This window comes from Centroberyx gerrardi, chromosome 9 (genome assembly GCF_048128805.1).
Source record: "Centroberyx gerrardi isolate f3 chromosome 9, fCenGer3.hap1.cur.20231027, whole genome shotgun sequence".
Taxonomy (NCBI): Eukaryota; Metazoa; Chordata; class Actinopteri; order Beryciformes; family Berycidae; genus Centroberyx; species Centroberyx gerrardi.
Window position 1 is genome coordinate 18,381,481 of NC_136005.1, and position 17,187 is coordinate 18,398,667.

The 17,187-nt window shown below is 41.4% G+C and overlaps 1 protein-coding gene across 1 annotated transcript; it reads left to right on the forward strand.

Annotated features, from left to right (window-relative positions):
• The first annotated feature begins 339 nt into the window (after positions 1–339).
• Positions 340–5,309, forward strand: dpt (dermatopontin). The gene is made up of 4 exons (XM_071923471.2): positions 340–678; positions 3,967–4,092; positions 4,183–4,290; positions 4,546–5,309. Exons 1-4 carry the CDS (start codon positions 404–406, stop codon positions 4,610–4,612), a joined length of 576 nt encoding a protein of 191 aa, XP_071779572.1. The 5' UTR covers positions 340–403; the 3' UTR covers positions 4,613–5,309.
• The last annotated feature ends 11,878 nt before the right edge of the window (positions 5,310–17,187 follow it).

The window sequence follows — 17,187 nt, forward strand, 5'->3', positions numbered from 1 at the left end:
GTCCAAAATGACCTTTGCTATGGAAATAGCCAAATGACCTTTGCAGTGTGATAAACATTTGTTGTAACACCAGAAAAATGCTTAACTCTTGATTGCATTCTCCAGAGCCTAATAAAGTATGACATAAATATTTGATATAGCACATGGTTCCTCTTATTTTAAAGTGTTGTCTTTTAAGGTGCACCTCTTATCTGTAGTGAGGTTTTGCTACGGCGCCATCTCAGAGTCCACCTTAAAATGTCAAGTGAGGTCCAATTTTGGCTTTGTCCTGAGCAAATTACACATCACCCCTGGATATAAAACATCTGGGCAACAAAAGACTTGGAGTTGTTTAAAGTGAGGCAGCTGTGTGTGAGCAGAGCAGAGCAGAGCGCACGGACAGGACAGGACAGACGTCTCCAAGATGAACTCTGCTTTCACTGTGTGGGCTTTGTCTCTGCTGGCCACAGTGGCGGCTCAGCCCATCGACAGCTACGACATGGCCTGGGTCAACAACTACCGGCAGGGCTTCAACTTCCAGTGCCCCCACGGAGAGGTGCTGGTGGCCATAAGGAGCTACTTTAGTGAGAAGGACGGCTCGGACCGCTTGTGGACGTTTGAGTGCCAGCCTACCCCCGAGGGTCTGGGGGAGCCCAGTGACTGCTGGTGGGACGACATCAACCGCGCTGGACTGGAGTGGTAGGTCCCCTCTCATATCTGCTCCTCTCTATTCTGTTTCCTTACTGACCAGCTGCTATCTACTCTCTGTCACTTTTACAGATGTGAACTGAAGCATGTTGAAAGTCTTTCAAACGGATTGCGTCTAATGTTGTAGAGTGAAACTGGGGAGTGATGATGCTTGCATTTATATACAGGGAATAATAGCAAATAGGCATTAGGATACAAACTTCAACACATTCCCCTCCAGTCAGCAATCCAGACATGTTTCATTCCAGTGGTATTGGTGGCGTGGCAGAATTTAAACATGCACTTTACTCTAATGATGTGTAGCTTCAGAAGTTTTTCTCCAGTTTGTAATCTTACTACGCACAACATTTCACTGACTGTCCTGGTTGACAAGGATTTGTTCTTTTGACCCCCGGGAATATGAATAAGTGATATGGAATGATAAAACTAATCCTGACATGCATAGAAAGGAAATAAGCCAAGCAGTCATCTGGAAAAATCAGTCAAATTACACGTGTACAGTAAAATGTTGCAGTAAAATATCTTTCTAAATTTTTTTTCAATAAAGATTCTCTTCTATTCTGTATGGATTTGTAAGTATGAGCTGTGACGATGTTTGGATTTGTTCATTCCAGATAACAGTATTAAAATATGCATGAAAAGCCCACACCAGTATCCCAGTAGAATATTTATGGCCTGATGAATTGAACGCACATCTGACTGGAACATCTTTGACCCATTTGTGGGTGGGATATTGTTCCAAAGAACAAGAGGAAGTACGGATCAAACACAATCCACCTTGAACTAATTACTGAATGCCACATGATCATTCATATTTTCTTCATCCCCATTAACTGTGGGAGACGCTTTGCTCTCTATGCAGGTACTGAAAGGTCACTATTACCACACAACACAGGCCCATACGAGACCTGTGTGGACTCTGCTGCTCATGCTGTTGCATTAACAAAGCCACCTGTGTTGTGCTGGCACACACAGATGGGACACCTCCAGACCGCATTTGGAACATAAAAGCAGAGACAGCTGCAATCAGACGATGACTTTGACTGACTGCAAATACTGTAAAACAAGCTGGATGCCATATTTTTCCTCTCCAGGTTTTACTTTAATCTACTCGGTTTAAGAGTAGATTTCATGTGTGACAACTCATGCATTATATTTAATGTTCATATTACATCTTTGTAATTGATTCCACTAAAACACAGTCTGAAACAAAAATATTTTTTACATTAAACTTGCAACATGTGCATTGTTTACTTTTATAAAATATGAGCTCTATCCACTGTTTCTCCACCGTCTCCATATACTCTGTCTCTCCTTATCCACAGTTATTCCTTGTTCTGTGAAAATCAAACCATCTGTTGATGAATGTTTGTATCCAAGAGCAGACTAATGAACAGATTATTACATTCCTAGTAAGTCATAGCAGCATGGAACAATGTAAACTGTATTATTTCATTACCACAATAAACCCACTTATTATTTTCTGCCCACTTTATGCTTATCCTGTATACTTTCTCTGCACACTAACAAGAGTTGATTGCAGTTTTCCAGATGTAGAACTCTATTCATTGAATTGATGGGTTTCTTCGTCTATAGTCTACATTACGTAGGTGGCCAGGCATCGACAGGATCTCCAGGCTGCTGCGTGTCATTCTCCAATCATTAAAAAAAACTACATCAGTCAAGGCCAATTTCTGCATTATCTATTGTCCAGATCACCAGTTCACCAGGATGTTGCTCCAAAACAGTTATGTGTGTCTTCAGCTCCTGGGAATAAAACTTCTTCCAGTATATTTTACCAAACTTCATCTAACAGGCTGTATGAATTGGCCTTCAGAGCTTCCCCTGTGCAGTTTATAGGCCACCTGTTACAGCAATTTCCTGAACTTTTGCAACATGCAATTCACAAAACTTTGATGGGAAAGCAAGTTCAACCTGCGCAATAAAAAAAAATACATTCACAAAATAGTAAGCCAGTACATGGATCTGTTTTATTCACTGGAGGAGAAAAAAACATATCTGCCTGGCATTTCCTTTGTGTCACTGACTTCCTCTACATGCAGCCAGGTGATCTGGTAACAGGACCAAAGTAACCTGGGCAACGTCAATTGTGTTGAAAGGTTGATCCAAGTAAAGGACTTGGATCACCCTTCTGAAAACCTATTTAGAGGGAAAATTTCAGCCTGATAGCTCTCTGTAAACAGCTGTATGCATTGGTTTGAATGGAGAATCCATTTGTGGTCTCCATGTAACCATGGTCAGTATCAGCCACCTTCATCTGATCAGGAAAGTTAAAAGAATGTCAGGTCTTAATGGTAGGTCATGTTTTGACAGTCTTGTGTTGTGTTTATTCAACTTCCATCAGATCACACTCTATGTAAAATCTTCATTGAATTAAAGTTTGGTGGACTGGCTGGGTCAGGATGAACACAGCATCTCTCATTCTATTATGTCATTTGACCTCAAAATAGAGAGTAATTACATTTGATTACCATGTGCATTGTCAAGTTGATACTGGTCAAAGAGTGTTTTTTGCTATTCTACACCATATATAACCAAACAAATAGCTAAATTTTCTAATTTACAGTAAAGACACATACAGCACATCGCTATTGCAGTAATCCATGCTTCAGATTCATTTTAGATTTGCTTACATTAAATTAAGCTTGAGTGCTTGAGATCTACTGCAGCAATTCAAAGACAGACACTGTGATGGCTCTCAATCCCAGCACCACTTGCCTCCCATTAACACAGCTGCCCATTTGAATTACACTCTGGCTGAGACATTTCCCTGCTGGGAAAGACCTAACCTATCCTCATTGGCTAAATGGCCGTGGGCTGTGCCCATGTTGCCATGACAAAGGTCCATGTATCCTGGAGCTCCTGCTGCTCGGGGTTGGTATTCGTGGATCTGTTGTGATGACAGCTAATTGTATGGGCCGTAAACAAGCTGCACTGACAACAAACCAGTATTTACAACAAATCTCTTGAGGAGAAACTCTGCACAAGCCACCTGATTCACTGTTGCACTTAAATGATCTACATTGACACACATTCTCTTTGTCTTATTGGCCAATCTATGATGTCTTTTTGAATGTCATTGATGTGACCAATAGCTCTCAAGAAACCTCTTTAAATTAGACTTTGAATCAGATATCAATTAGACAGAGAAAGATTAAAGAAATAGGAGTGTATACAATCTTTTCACTATGTATTTCCTTTCACTGTCCTAAATGAACCTATATTTTTCGACTGAATTACTCTTGTGTCTCTTTGCAGGACTTCCACATGCACCACTAATGGGCTGGTAGCAGGAGTACAGAGCAAGTACTTTGAGTCCGTTCTTGATCGGGAATGGCAATTCTACTGCTGCCGTTACAAGCGCCGCTGCCCCTACTCCTGCATGTATGTTCCCACACAACTATGGACAATTTAAGGGTTTTTATGTTGCTACCCCAGTCACCAAAAAATATGAGCTTTCTGTCTTTTCTACAGGAAAACCACTGACGTACCTGAGTACTACAGAGAAGAGGGTGAGCTGGTTGTCCCTAGTTATGGCTACTTCATCAGAGGGGCCCAGACCACCTTCAGCGGAGTGCTAAGGTTTGCTGACAACAGTCTTAAACTTGCTTTTTCCTAATAAATTCTGATCCCATGTGGCAACGGTTTGGATCTAGAAGACATCAAATCTATGCCAAAATTGTTGCAATCCTCTAGTTCTCATGGCTGAGCTGGAGGAAAAGATATAGTGAGGCCTGTGGGACTAGAATTTATTGGCAGACCAAAGACATCAGAGGAACAAAACAAATAATCCAATAATTCCTGATTGTTGAAATATTGTGTTGTGCTTTATTTCAGAGATCGGCAGTGGAAGTACATCCTGTGCAGAATGACAGACTTTGACTGTGAATTTGAGAATTTATAGATCTGTAAACATTTCAGCAGCTTTTTTACCATTACATAAACAGTTTCTAACCATTTAGAGGAAAAACAATTACTGACATTATGCATAACCTTGGGAGAAGTTTTCATTTGTATTTACTTTTGATAAATGTATCAGCTTTGATATACACCAATACAATCAGTGTTGTTTGAATGTTACCAGTTTAGCATGCAGAATGACTGTTCGTATAAAGGTAACTGTCAAAATAAAGCAAACCTCAACATGAGGTGTCCTTACAGGGGATTGGGACTCCACAAGCCACTTTGGACAGCTTCAGTGTTTTCATTTATTTGAGTAAGGAGCTTGAAGTCTTTTGGAAACATGTGACAGCAGTTTTCCATTGCATTATTTGTTGCTTTGCTTCATGGTGGAAAACAGCACCAGGATCTCTCAGTAGAGATGAAATGACTGCGATGACCATAGTATATAGTTTACATGTTCATAAAACCATTGGGTGACCTCTTGGGTCCTGTGGATCACAGTATTGTCATCCTGGAAGCATCACCAGGATGAGCAGGCGCATTCAGAATCGCTGGCATTTACCTTGCAACCTAAGGAAAATGCATCCCACCTGCTTTCAATATACTTTGTATCCCTCATTTATTCACTTTGGCAATTACCTGTATATACTGTACTGGAACGTATGTGTCATGTAACTATGTTGTATAAAAATTAGATTAAAAAATGTTCCCTTCTTTTGCTCGCCTTGCAAGTCTATTATTGCATCTAAAACTGTATTTATTGTATTCATACACAGAATGCACAAACTCACACCTATATTTCAATGAACTTCTGTTTTTCAGTATTATTTTCTTTAGTTTTAGGCATGATGCATACCATTTAGGTTCACTTTGTACTTTCTACTCAAAAAGAGATCAAACAGATAAAGATATTATGTTTGAAAATTGAAGGAATATCATAGTTGAAATCTGTTTTTCTAAAATATTTAGGACACATGCAAAGTAAGTAACACACACTAACCGTAAGTCACGTTCACCCTCTTGCATCCTGCTTGGTTTTGCTGAGTGATAATAACAGTGTGTGTTTGAGTGTGGAGGTATGGGTGAATACTAAATACTGTCTAGGGGAAAAGCTGTGGGAGGAAGGACGGTCAAGATATTATCTGAGAATACGAGCCATCCAAAAGCTCACAGTACATAGAGGATGAACTCAGCCATGACTATACAAACAGCTCCTTTGGGCTTTACTTGGATAAGATAAATTCAACACTTCTTTCATATTGCCATAACAACAAGGGCAGAGTCTGATTGTGCGTCCACATGCTGCTGGGAAGGTCCCACAGCCGGGACTTCCAAGTCGGCTGCTGTACAGCGTTGCATTCACGTGCTATTTTGTCAGAAAATCAAACCAACAAGCAAACATGGACGTCCTGCAGCTTAACAAGCTAATTTAACAAACTGCATTTAAACAAGTGTTGTTAGTCTGACTAACAACAAACGTGTAATAAAATGTATGTATGTTCTCTTAACGGTGACTGACATAAAACTTGATGTTTCCACCATGTTGAGAAGGTTAAAAGGCATCATAAGTGAAGAACTTGGATAGCGATATTTTCTCCAACTTTCCAACTACATCAACCAACTGTGAATGGCATTCATGTGAAATTTCCAAGCAGGAAATTTATGTTTTCCGAAATATTCCATTGTATGTGAATGCAGGATAACTCAACACAGCCGCGGTGAAGTTGCACTGAGCAACTTCCAAGTTTGAGCATGTGGGCAGTGGTAACTCAGCAAACTTAATTTGGAAAAACAAAGTGGGAGAAATGCTACATGGGGTCTAGCAGCCACTTTGTCATTCCCATTCAACTTGTTTAGGACCGAGCCGACAGCTTTTCTTTACCAGCTGAACTGTACTGAGTGTCGGTCACCATCTATTGGAACTTAATGGAGTGAGCTGGGTGCAGGCCAGTGGGCTCTCTACACCGTCTTGAAAAGAGCTGGGGACCGGGCCAGTGGCTTTCAGCGCTGTTTGTTTATGGCAACTGCTGTCTCGGGGCACAGAGCCAAGCACCACAGCATGACACAGCTGTCCCCGGAGCTATTGGCTGATGGCAAGCCACACGCTCGCAGAGGCCTCTTGCCCTCAGGGACTCATGGTCCCTGTGGTGGAAGCCTCCTTCCTTAGCTGGAAAAGATGGGGATATACAGCCCCTTGAATACAATTTACTGTTGCATCCTCTCCTCCTTCTAACCTGTTGTGATTACAGCTGGATGAAAAACTATGCTTTTCAAAACAATATTCAAATTGGCTGTAATTAGAGCTCATAGGAGGAGCCACAAAGCTATTAAAGTCTCCTTACTGCAATCACTTTTTCAAATATATAGTTAGCCACCATATAATTAAGGGATAAGTATAAATTTACGCCAACAGAGCTCCATAAAAAAAAGGATTTTAACTTCTGATGAAAACTTGCAACTGTTTTATATGAAGATACATAACATGCATTGACTGAACTATTAACATGTAGATTGCTCCTAATGCAAAATTATTTTATGGGCAAAACACTTCAACTATGTAGCTACATTCAGGGTTGGTAGTAATGGATTACATGTAAGAACATTACAGTAATCTTGCTACAAAATTACATTACTGTAAACCTTAACAGAAAAAACCCCCACAGATGCTTTTTTTTCAAATTACAGTCTGTAAAAAGTAATAAACTGTCTTCATCTTCTATAGATGTTTGAAGCAAAAACAAAACTCCCAAAATAAAACCAGATTACAAGTCTGAGTAAACCAATGAATTATGCAACAACATACAATAGTAAGTAGACATTCAATAATGTATTATTGATTACGTTTTGAAAGTAATTCTTAAGATTCGATGTACTTTATACACAATGTTGTTAAAGTGTTATAACAGAGTAATTCTAGTAATTATTGATTTATTTTATGCAGTAATTTCTTAAACCAATAGATATGCAGAGCCATTGTTTAGGGATAGCACTTGCCTCTGCCCCGCCCCTCATCCCATCCCTGTCATCTATCATCAGTGCCATTTTTTTCTGTGAAGACTCATTTACATTTTGCTTATCAGAATACACTACAGAATATCCATTCTCATTGGAGAGATGAGACCGGTTCTTGTACAAATGAACTTGAAAATCGTGGACCATGATAACACTCAGCAGGAATGCCTCTTTAATCAAACACCAATCAACGGCGAATCATAGAATAATAGAGCATGTGATGTTTTTCTACTCAGGGCCAATCCCTTGAGCAGGCATTTCTCTCAGCTCAGAACTTGGAGCCAGTTAGTGCAGTAAATGGTTGGTTTCATTAGCCATGGTCCAGTGAGGCGTCTGCGCAGCCTGAGCAGAGAATGAGACAAACAGAAGATTTCACCAGCTATGGGTGTGCCAGGACCAGTTTCTGGGAATAAGAGGCTCTCGCATTCATATTGAAAAGCCTTTCTAAAAATAACTTAAGTGATTCAAAACAAGTTTGTGTTACTCCCGAGGAGGACCCGGTGCCAGGCAAAACTATATCCGATATGGTTTCTAAACTCCTTGAAGCACTGCGAGTATATTCAAAGCATTCAAAATGTGTTCAAATATGATCTTGAGCCTGGTCTACGGGGAGTTTCCTTATCTTTTTTAAAACTGAGAATCCACCCTCCTCAAGTATTTTAATGTTATTTCTTAATGTTAACATACAGTGAGGAGATACAGGAACTTTAGAGAATAATGCAAAAGCACAGAATGGAAAACCAGCATTAGTAGGCTACCCATGCAGTCGATATTACAGTTATACTATGTTATATATCCTACTTGTACCAAATTTATCTCCCATATCAATCAATGGAAAATCAAATTAAATGTTGTTTTCTTTACATTTTCTAAGCGATGTACCTAATTTGAAGTCATTTCAGGCACACCTTGACTCCTCGAGGGACACTAAATCAGGCACACCTATAATTTTTCAATCTTCTAATAAATACATTTCATATAATTTCAAGTAAAAAAATCTCTGTTCTCAACTAGCGAGGGGCTTTGTTTGGAAGAGATCTACGAGTGAGCAGGGAGAGCCCAAGTGAGTGAGCACCATGGTGGGTGACCCCGACCCGGCCCCAGGGCCGCAGAGAGAGCCTGTTTGTTTTAGGGAGCCTCTGCCCGCTCTCACTGCTCTCACTCGAGGAGAAGAACAGCTGCCTCGCCTCATGTCTGACAACAAGGCATGAAGCGGAGGGTAAACCCACCGAACCTCAGCTTGCCCACCTTTTTATCTACAGAATAGAGTTTACCCTCCTTTCTACGCCGACATAAATCTTAGTGGTGTAAATTCATAGTATACATCATAGTAGGTAGTATCAAATGGATGTGAGGTATATAAAGAGAGGATCTTTACAGGAAAAAAGCTTAAATTAGTGCTTTTCTGAAAATATAATTGATTTTCTTTATATTCGTAGTTGCCTTATGATGATCAAAAACTGGAGGTCATTGTTTACCTGCGTTTTTATTTACCACTACATCACTGATGACAACGAATACCGATGGTGTGTGCATGTGTGTGTGAGAATGTGGATCTCTACAGTCACATATGGTGGTGTGAGCTCACCGAGCATTGAGGCATTCTTGGGAAAAAGTCAAGTCAAAAAGCAACTTGTGCCTTAATAATTATGGCTTTGTAATGGTTTCAGTATTTGAGTGTTCATCCGGGCTTCTCCTTTTGGAAACTTTGCTGTTCCACTAACCCATGGCTATTACTTTTCCATTAGCACCATAGTGCAGAACCATTATAGCCCTTCACAAGGGCAGGATTGTATTTTACAATTACTTACTTTACCATACCTTTTACATCAATGCCAGGCTCTGTATTTGTGTACAGTATGTTTCAAAGGTCATTTGGTCAGGATGTGCATTTGTACTTTTATTCAGAAGATTCCATCAATTTCACAGTTCAAAAACATTAAAGATAAACAAGCAATTAATTATGCATTACACTCCTCTCTAATGGTTCAGTAGACATTTCTACCAAAACTGATTCCTTGTTGTTTCAATCTATAAACAATAACTTTGTGGAAGAACACCTGGGGAAATAAACAGGGGCAAAAAGCTCATTGGAGTCCTCTGCTTTCTGCAGGTCATATGTTCCCAGCCACATGGCTCTTGGGAAATTTCTCAAGATTCTTTGCATTGAGGACTCAGGAGGAAGCTCTGCAAGTGTGTTTATACAGTTAACACACATTGGTGCTGCGATTGCAGAATTAAGGTATTAGATAATGGGAGCTAGTTGAGATTTCAATTTAAGAATAACAACTTATTCACTTTTTCCCTTCATTGTCTATGGGGCAAAAAAGTTGTGATTTGGGAGGCAGCCAAAGCATTGTGGGAACAAGAGGTGTAAGCTGAGCTCAATGACCTACTGGTTCCCAGCCTTCTCTTTGGCTTTCTCACCTTCTCTCTGCTTGCAGCGCACCTCCAGACAAAAGCATTATTATTGCTCTTGGATTCTTCATTGGTGAATTCTTGGTATTGAAACTGCACAGAATAAATTAGACGGTGTATGGCCTGTGATGGAGAGAGCTGAATGGAGCCATGACAAGTAACCCAACATTTGTTGTTTCCAGTCATTCAGATTCACTTAGCTGGAAGCGTTTCACCACAATATTTCCAATAGTTCTTCTGCTGGCTATTTTGTCTCTCTCATTAGACATGATGAATCTGCGGCTGCATTTCTTGGAAGCCTGTGAGCTAAACAAACGGTGCCATACAGAGCAAAGTCTTTTGTTTTTAAAAGGCGTTAGACCCTATTCTGGGGTTTTACTGGAACCTCTAGCAGGTGAAAGGTCAAGGCTGCGAGTGTAAAAGATGTACCAAGGCTCGTCAGTGTGTTAATCCGTCTGTTGGCCGGAGTCCCAGGCAGAGAAAAGAGCAGGACCCACTAACAGTATAGTGTTACATAAAACAGGTTCTTCTCACACCATCAAGCACGTGCTTGTGACTTAGTTGTATGGAAACCGAGCGTAACCTAGACTTTGGCTCGGCTCCCTGAAATCCCCAGGATATAGGAAAATAAATCACAAGGTACAGAACGCTGTTCACAGGACACAAGTTGTCATCCAACTAACCCTTCCTGTCTTTCCATCTGTCCTCAAAGTTACTAGTGCTGGCAGCATTTTCACTCAACAGTTTATATGATACTTTAGATATGACAATGTAAGTTGATACAATAACATTTCTAACCCAGACCCACAAACAGGCTTTAAGAATGTCTTCACAATAGATAGCTTTAGCATGACGGGTACAAACAGAACTTGGGGGATAACAGTGTCCATATAAGGCATCCCCCCATGCAAGTCTATGACGAGAATCTCATTTCCGATCGCCGTCAATGAAGGCTGTGATCATTTTTTATGTATTCTAAACATAAAAATCACAAGTGCATTTGGACTTTCATGATATACTTTACTGTCATAGTTGTGAGACAAGTGCATAGTCTTCCAAGGACACAGCATTTTTACCCCCCAAATGCTAACACGTTAAGTATGCTAGCTCTTTCTGGGGAAAAAAGGTATTTGTTAAGATCAGACCTCAATATACACTGGTAAAATAAAAGCAAAAGACACCAGAGGCTGAGTTGGAGGTGGTTGAAAATAGGCTTCCTCCTGTTAAGATTAATACAATCACTCCTTTGTTTTCCCCCAAGTGGCCGGGACCCTCAGCTTAGCGCGTCATCGTTGAAGCTATCTATGGTCTAAGTTAACAATCAAGGCTGACGAAAACTGTAGTTTTAAAAGCCCCGATGCTACAGTGTAACCACAAAACCACCATCCTCACCCCACTCTCATTGTCACTGCCTGAATTAACCTGCGATAAATTCATTAATTCACTGTTATTAATATTGTGAGCTGGATGCATGCTGATCACACACCTTCCCTGTCTCTATGTGACATGTCTACTGGTGGCACAGGCGCTTTTCACCTCTCCCTCTCTATTCCACCTCTCCCTCTCTATTCCACCTCTCCCTCTCTATTCTACCTCTCCCTCTCTATTCTTCCTCTCTATTCTAGGCCACAAGTGGAAATCCACCAACAAAGTTGAATGAACAGGCTGACTGGTCATCCTACTGCCATTTCTGTAACCCAGCAACTACGAGTCAATATCCTAACTGTTGAATCACGATTTGGTATGTTATCCCCGGCACCCAAGGACACAGGACATTTTTATAAGAGGCCTAGAGAGCAACACGCCCAACGCTTCTATTATAGCCAATTCACTGATAATACCCGTACAATTTCAATCACTCTCAGCCAGCCAGACAACAAAGCACTGAAGGATAAGCAAAAGTGGTGACATAAGCGGGGCTGTGATTGTAAGCTCTTACATCATCATCCTCCATTCTGGCCTCTCTGCTGCAAAGCCCGGTTTCCTTGACAAACTGCGGTGATTGCCAGTGTCCTCCATGTTGAACTATTTCCCCTCTGTGTTCAGCAGCACACTGCTTCAATCACACCACTGGAATACGATATGAGAAAGGATTGTTACCGTCTGAATTATCATGCAGCTCCATTCAATCTTATTAGCTTATGGGCAACATTGTGAGCCAAATGCTATTTTCATCCACAGGTGAGCCCACAGCTTCCCCGTCTCTCTCTGGCATGCGTACCAGTGGCACGGAGATTCTCCTCAGGCAGTGTGTAATGGAAAACTACTCCACTACCACGACAGCCATAGTGAGCTTCATATCAATGTGTCTGGCCCTGGGGGAGCAACAGCAGGACAATGAAAGATAAGACAGTCTCCTCTCGTTCAGCTCCCCCAGCTGTGTTTGTCCTTAGACAGACAGAGACCTTTATCTAGCCCAGGAGTCTGGGTCACACAGAGGAGCCTTCCAACTCCCTTTCAGCCTCATCTCAGACCCATTAGTGTCTGGTAAGAACTGGTAGAGAGATTACAAATCTAAACATCAACACAAAATATCATTTACTGTTTTCTCTAGTCTGAAGCTCAAGCACATTAATTATGAACTACACATTGAAGGTATCAAGGTCTGTTAGCACTGAGCTCGTCCTGAAACTTCACCTCTCCTCAGTTCTAATCAATTAGTGAGGAGTATTATTGACACATTTTAAAACAACAAAATTACAGAGGCAAAGGATCCATACGGGAACAGGTACATTTATTTCCTAATACAAGTCAAGTATAATAATCCTGTTTTTGTTCTAGAAGGGCTGTAAGTAAAGACTTGCAATATTATGGAGACTATGTTAAAGCTAAATGAACAAAAAGAGGCTTTTTCTTTTTTTTTTTGGCCTGTGTGACCATGCTAATTTTAGTTCAAGGTCAAACTCATCTCTGATTTAGGATGAATGGCGGAGTATTAAAAGTCTTTATCTCTTGGAAATGTATTGTGTACAGTCAATACAGAGAGTGGAAACAGATTCAACAGCAAATATACAACCAAACACCAAAGGGCCAAACCATGGGGGCAATAGGGGCACTGATCAGTACGATTCTCCTGCTCTACAGCGCCAGCAGCAATGTTTCAAGGTTAGAGTGTGAAGAGAACGTTATCGTTAACCATTTTGGCTTGTGTGCGTCTGTGTGTCCTGTGAGGTGCTCATGACAGATAAATAGAATAAACGCTAAATTTGTCTTTGATTGTACCTGTAAATCTACAATAGCTGGGCACATGGACTAGACCGTGGGCTGAAACATCGGGCTCTTTGTTTTCATCATGAAGCAAGTGATAGTAATCAGTTATTCCAGTTGCCCTGAAGCCATTTTCAGAGCAGCAGGCTTTCTAATTGTCTACACTATAGTGATGGACAGCTGTTGTAAGAGCATGCAAATTGTTATTATGTCAGCGTGCACAATTTCCCCTCTAGCATTCACTATGGCGATGAATCATTAGGGCATCAAAGTGGGTTATGGGTAGGGAGAGGAGGAAGGGAGGGATTCACCTCCCGCCCATCAGGACATATATTGAAAATATGGCAGCTAGGACTACAAGGGCACCCTGTATAAAAAAGACTGCTTGCCAAGTTGAATGATAATCTAAAATGGGCTAGGATGGAAACAAAACAGCATGCAAATAAGAGACACATCTATACTGACACAGAGAAACTGTCAGACGAAACATTCTGCACTGACAAAGAGCGATATCGGAGAAGGCTGTCAAACCTTAGGAAGACGGTATTAGACAAACCGTCCAGACAAAGAGTAGATTCAGAGGTTAGGGAAGGATGTGAGAAGAGGCTTAGGTATGTGGAGTGCAGAGAAGTGAGCGTTACCTAAAGCTGTGGTGTTTAAGTTCAGGCTGACATCTAATGCGGCTGTTGACAGTATAAGAGATACCCATAATGAAAACAGAAAAGTTAGAGAGAATAATTATCTCATATGTTAGGTAGTGCCTCGGCCCCCCTTGATATTTCAGTAGAGTATAAGCGCAGTATGGGAATGGGGGTCCTTAAGTTACCTCTATCTAGTTTAACAGAAGAATTCAATTGTGCAAATGCAGTGGAGTGGGCACTAACACAGCACCTGCTCTAGCAACTGGACAGATATGGACCTCTGAAGAAGCAGCTCAGCAAGCACAGCCAGCACTGAGACAGAGAGCTAATGTAGGGCAAGTGCAACAGCATGGTGGAGGCCTTGGTCTTGGCACAGGCAAACCTGCATGGAACAAAACAATACCTTTAGAAAAGAGGAACTTAGTGGTGGAGCAAATACCTTGCCAGGAGGAAATGACAAAGTGTGCAAAGCAGTTTATCAAGCTAGGCAGGGACAATGGATGAACAGAGAAACTATAAAGGAAGAGGCTTAGCTGGAAAGAATTTGTGAGTATGAAGGTATCTTGGATTTGATTCATCACGGAGGGAACATATGATGATGGCTGGGTGAAGCAAACAAACGGCTGGGTGACGCAGTGCATTGCTGTGTCGGAGACAAATCTAGTCTTTCCCAAGGTTTATACAATTGGAGGCACAGCCACATGTTGAAGTGCCTGGCAACAGCAGCAACTGAGACTAAACAAACAGATATTAAATCTCTGGCAGTTAGGAGAGAGAACCAAATGTATCAAATCAGCTTTGTATGTGAAGGGGAACAAGTCAGGAAAGAAAAAGTATTGAATAGGGACAAGGGCAGCAGGAAGAGGCTAGGGAGTGGAAGATCCAAGTAGACATAAGACAGCAACTTAACAGTCTTGAAAGAAGTAGCTAGCACCAGCGTAAGACCTGGTACTGCACTCAGCATACTTTTTACTTTGTACAACTCACAGTGCCATCAGATGCAGCAGATGAGGCATACAAAAGGAGGAGGCTTAGACTCACTGTACTGGCAGCTGAGGCTGAAAAGTGGAGCTTGAAAGCCAGGGTTTACGCCCTGTGGATGTTGGGTGCTGTGGATTTGCAGCCACATCCACTACCAGTTCACTCAGGGAGTTAGGGATTCATGGTCAGGGCTTACGCCAGGCCGCAAAGGCTGCTTCTGAAGCAGCTGAGAGGAGCAGCCACCGTCTCCGGCTGAAAAGAGAGGACACCAGCAGAAAGTACGGAAGTCCATCTTATACTAAAACAGGAGTATTTGTACCATATGATGGCACGCATATGGTGGCAGAAGTCCACTTTTTTGCTGATTCAGTGTGGTTTTTGAACTGCTGAATGGGCTGTTTCAAGACAGAAGTGTTAGCCGTCCCTTAAGCTTATGAGGGCGAGGTTGGAAGTTTATTAACTAAGTGTAGGTGCAGTGTCAAAGTAGTGTAGGTGAGTAAAGGTCTGATCTGAAGTGAGAGGGGTTATGGGAGGAGGGGGGTTGGCGGGAATGGTTACAGAATTTCCTGTTTGACCCTTCTGGAGGAGCCTAAAACATCTGGGATGGGAGCCAACTGCAATGATAACAAATTTCCTCTAAGGTCCAAGACAGGTTTCTACATAGGTGCTCACCCTACATGTGGTATGTGGGTTAGAAAGACCATCCTTTAATTAGAGGACCTGCATTCAAGCCCCTGAGATGGCAAATCTCAAGGGTGCTGTTCTTTAGCTGTCCCTGCATTCTGATCTCGCCTTGCAGGGGGAAAGCAAAAAGAGAATTTCCCTACCGAGATCAATAAAGTATCATATTTCTTGTTATTACATCAGATCCTGTGGGTTAGTAAAGTGTAAAGTATGATTTTTTTTTAAAAACTTACTTTTTTTCATCCCAATTGTCAAGAATCTCAGGTAACTAGTCTGTTTGAAAGACTTTCCTTCAGAAGACACTAACCTACGCTGATGATGCTTGTGCCACAATTTGAATTCATTTTAAGTTTTAGAGCAGTTTTAAGTCACAACTGATGGAAAGCTGACTTTGAATGTGTCATGTAGTCATAGGTAGAAACTATACACTCAAATGGTTAGCTTATCTACATTCCTGTTAAGATGATTAAGTAAAATTAGGCCTATTGCTGCCTGCCAGACATTCATGCTGAAAAGCTGATTTTCAGTGTGCACTGGGTCCTTGAAAATAGACCAAAAGGGCAAATTTTGGCCTTCCACAACATTAGGTTTGGCCCTTCAAAGGGTTTCAGAGAGTGATAAGATATTGTATTTGGTCTATTTTGATGCAATTTTACTGACAAACATAATGACAGGCCTGACTGTGTTCACACAGAAAGTGAGGTGAAATTCTGCCTCACTTTACTCACGAGTTCGATCACATGGTTTACAAAAAAAGCAAGTGAAATTGGGGTGAAGACACAGAAGGACGTTTGATGCCGCTGACACAACAGAAAGCAGCCCTATCATCACAGCCATTAGGTTTAGTGGTTTTGGTTGACAACTTTCTTGAATTCTTTCTTAAACCGCGAGGAATGAGACAATGTAGATTACTGCTTCAGGTTTATATTTTTGTATTCTATCATGTTTGCATTTTATTCATTTGTTGCCAGGTTTTGCAGCCAGCATGACCAATTTATCTTCTCTTTGGGAATCCAGTTTTTTAAAAACCTTTTGTGTAGATGTCACCAGTCAGATTTACTGCTCACAAATAACCCATATGTCTCCTCCGCCACCACCATGTCACACACAAGGCACCCTGTCTTATAGCATGCACAATAGTAGGCTACTTTGCATCAAAATGCTCATCTGAATCAGAGGCAGTCTAGTTTAACTACATTAGTGGTCTTCAATGTGCCATCAGAGCTGTGTGTATGCAGGCTTTCATTCCACTGAAACAGTACAGTGGGTGATTTCAGGGATTAGCAGACCTTCAGCCACAGAGGGGGAACTAATCAGTGGAAGTAGCTGCTGTAGTATTTCGTTGAAATGAAAATTCAGTCCTACACTCCCATGGCTCTGATATGGCACATGGTTACTGATCTAGACAATAGTGCTACAGCTGCCTCCAAAACGGATATACAGTCCCATCTGAAGCATTCCTTTATTGGTTGACCCGTGCACGTGGCGGCCAATCTGGACCAGTAGTTATTCAGGGCAAACTTTAACTTTGACCACGAGTGCAGCAGTCTTCCTGTGAAGGATGTGACTACAGCAGCCATGTCTAGGGGTCACCTCTTCTGTGACTCGGCTTGAAATAGTTTGGTCATGACTC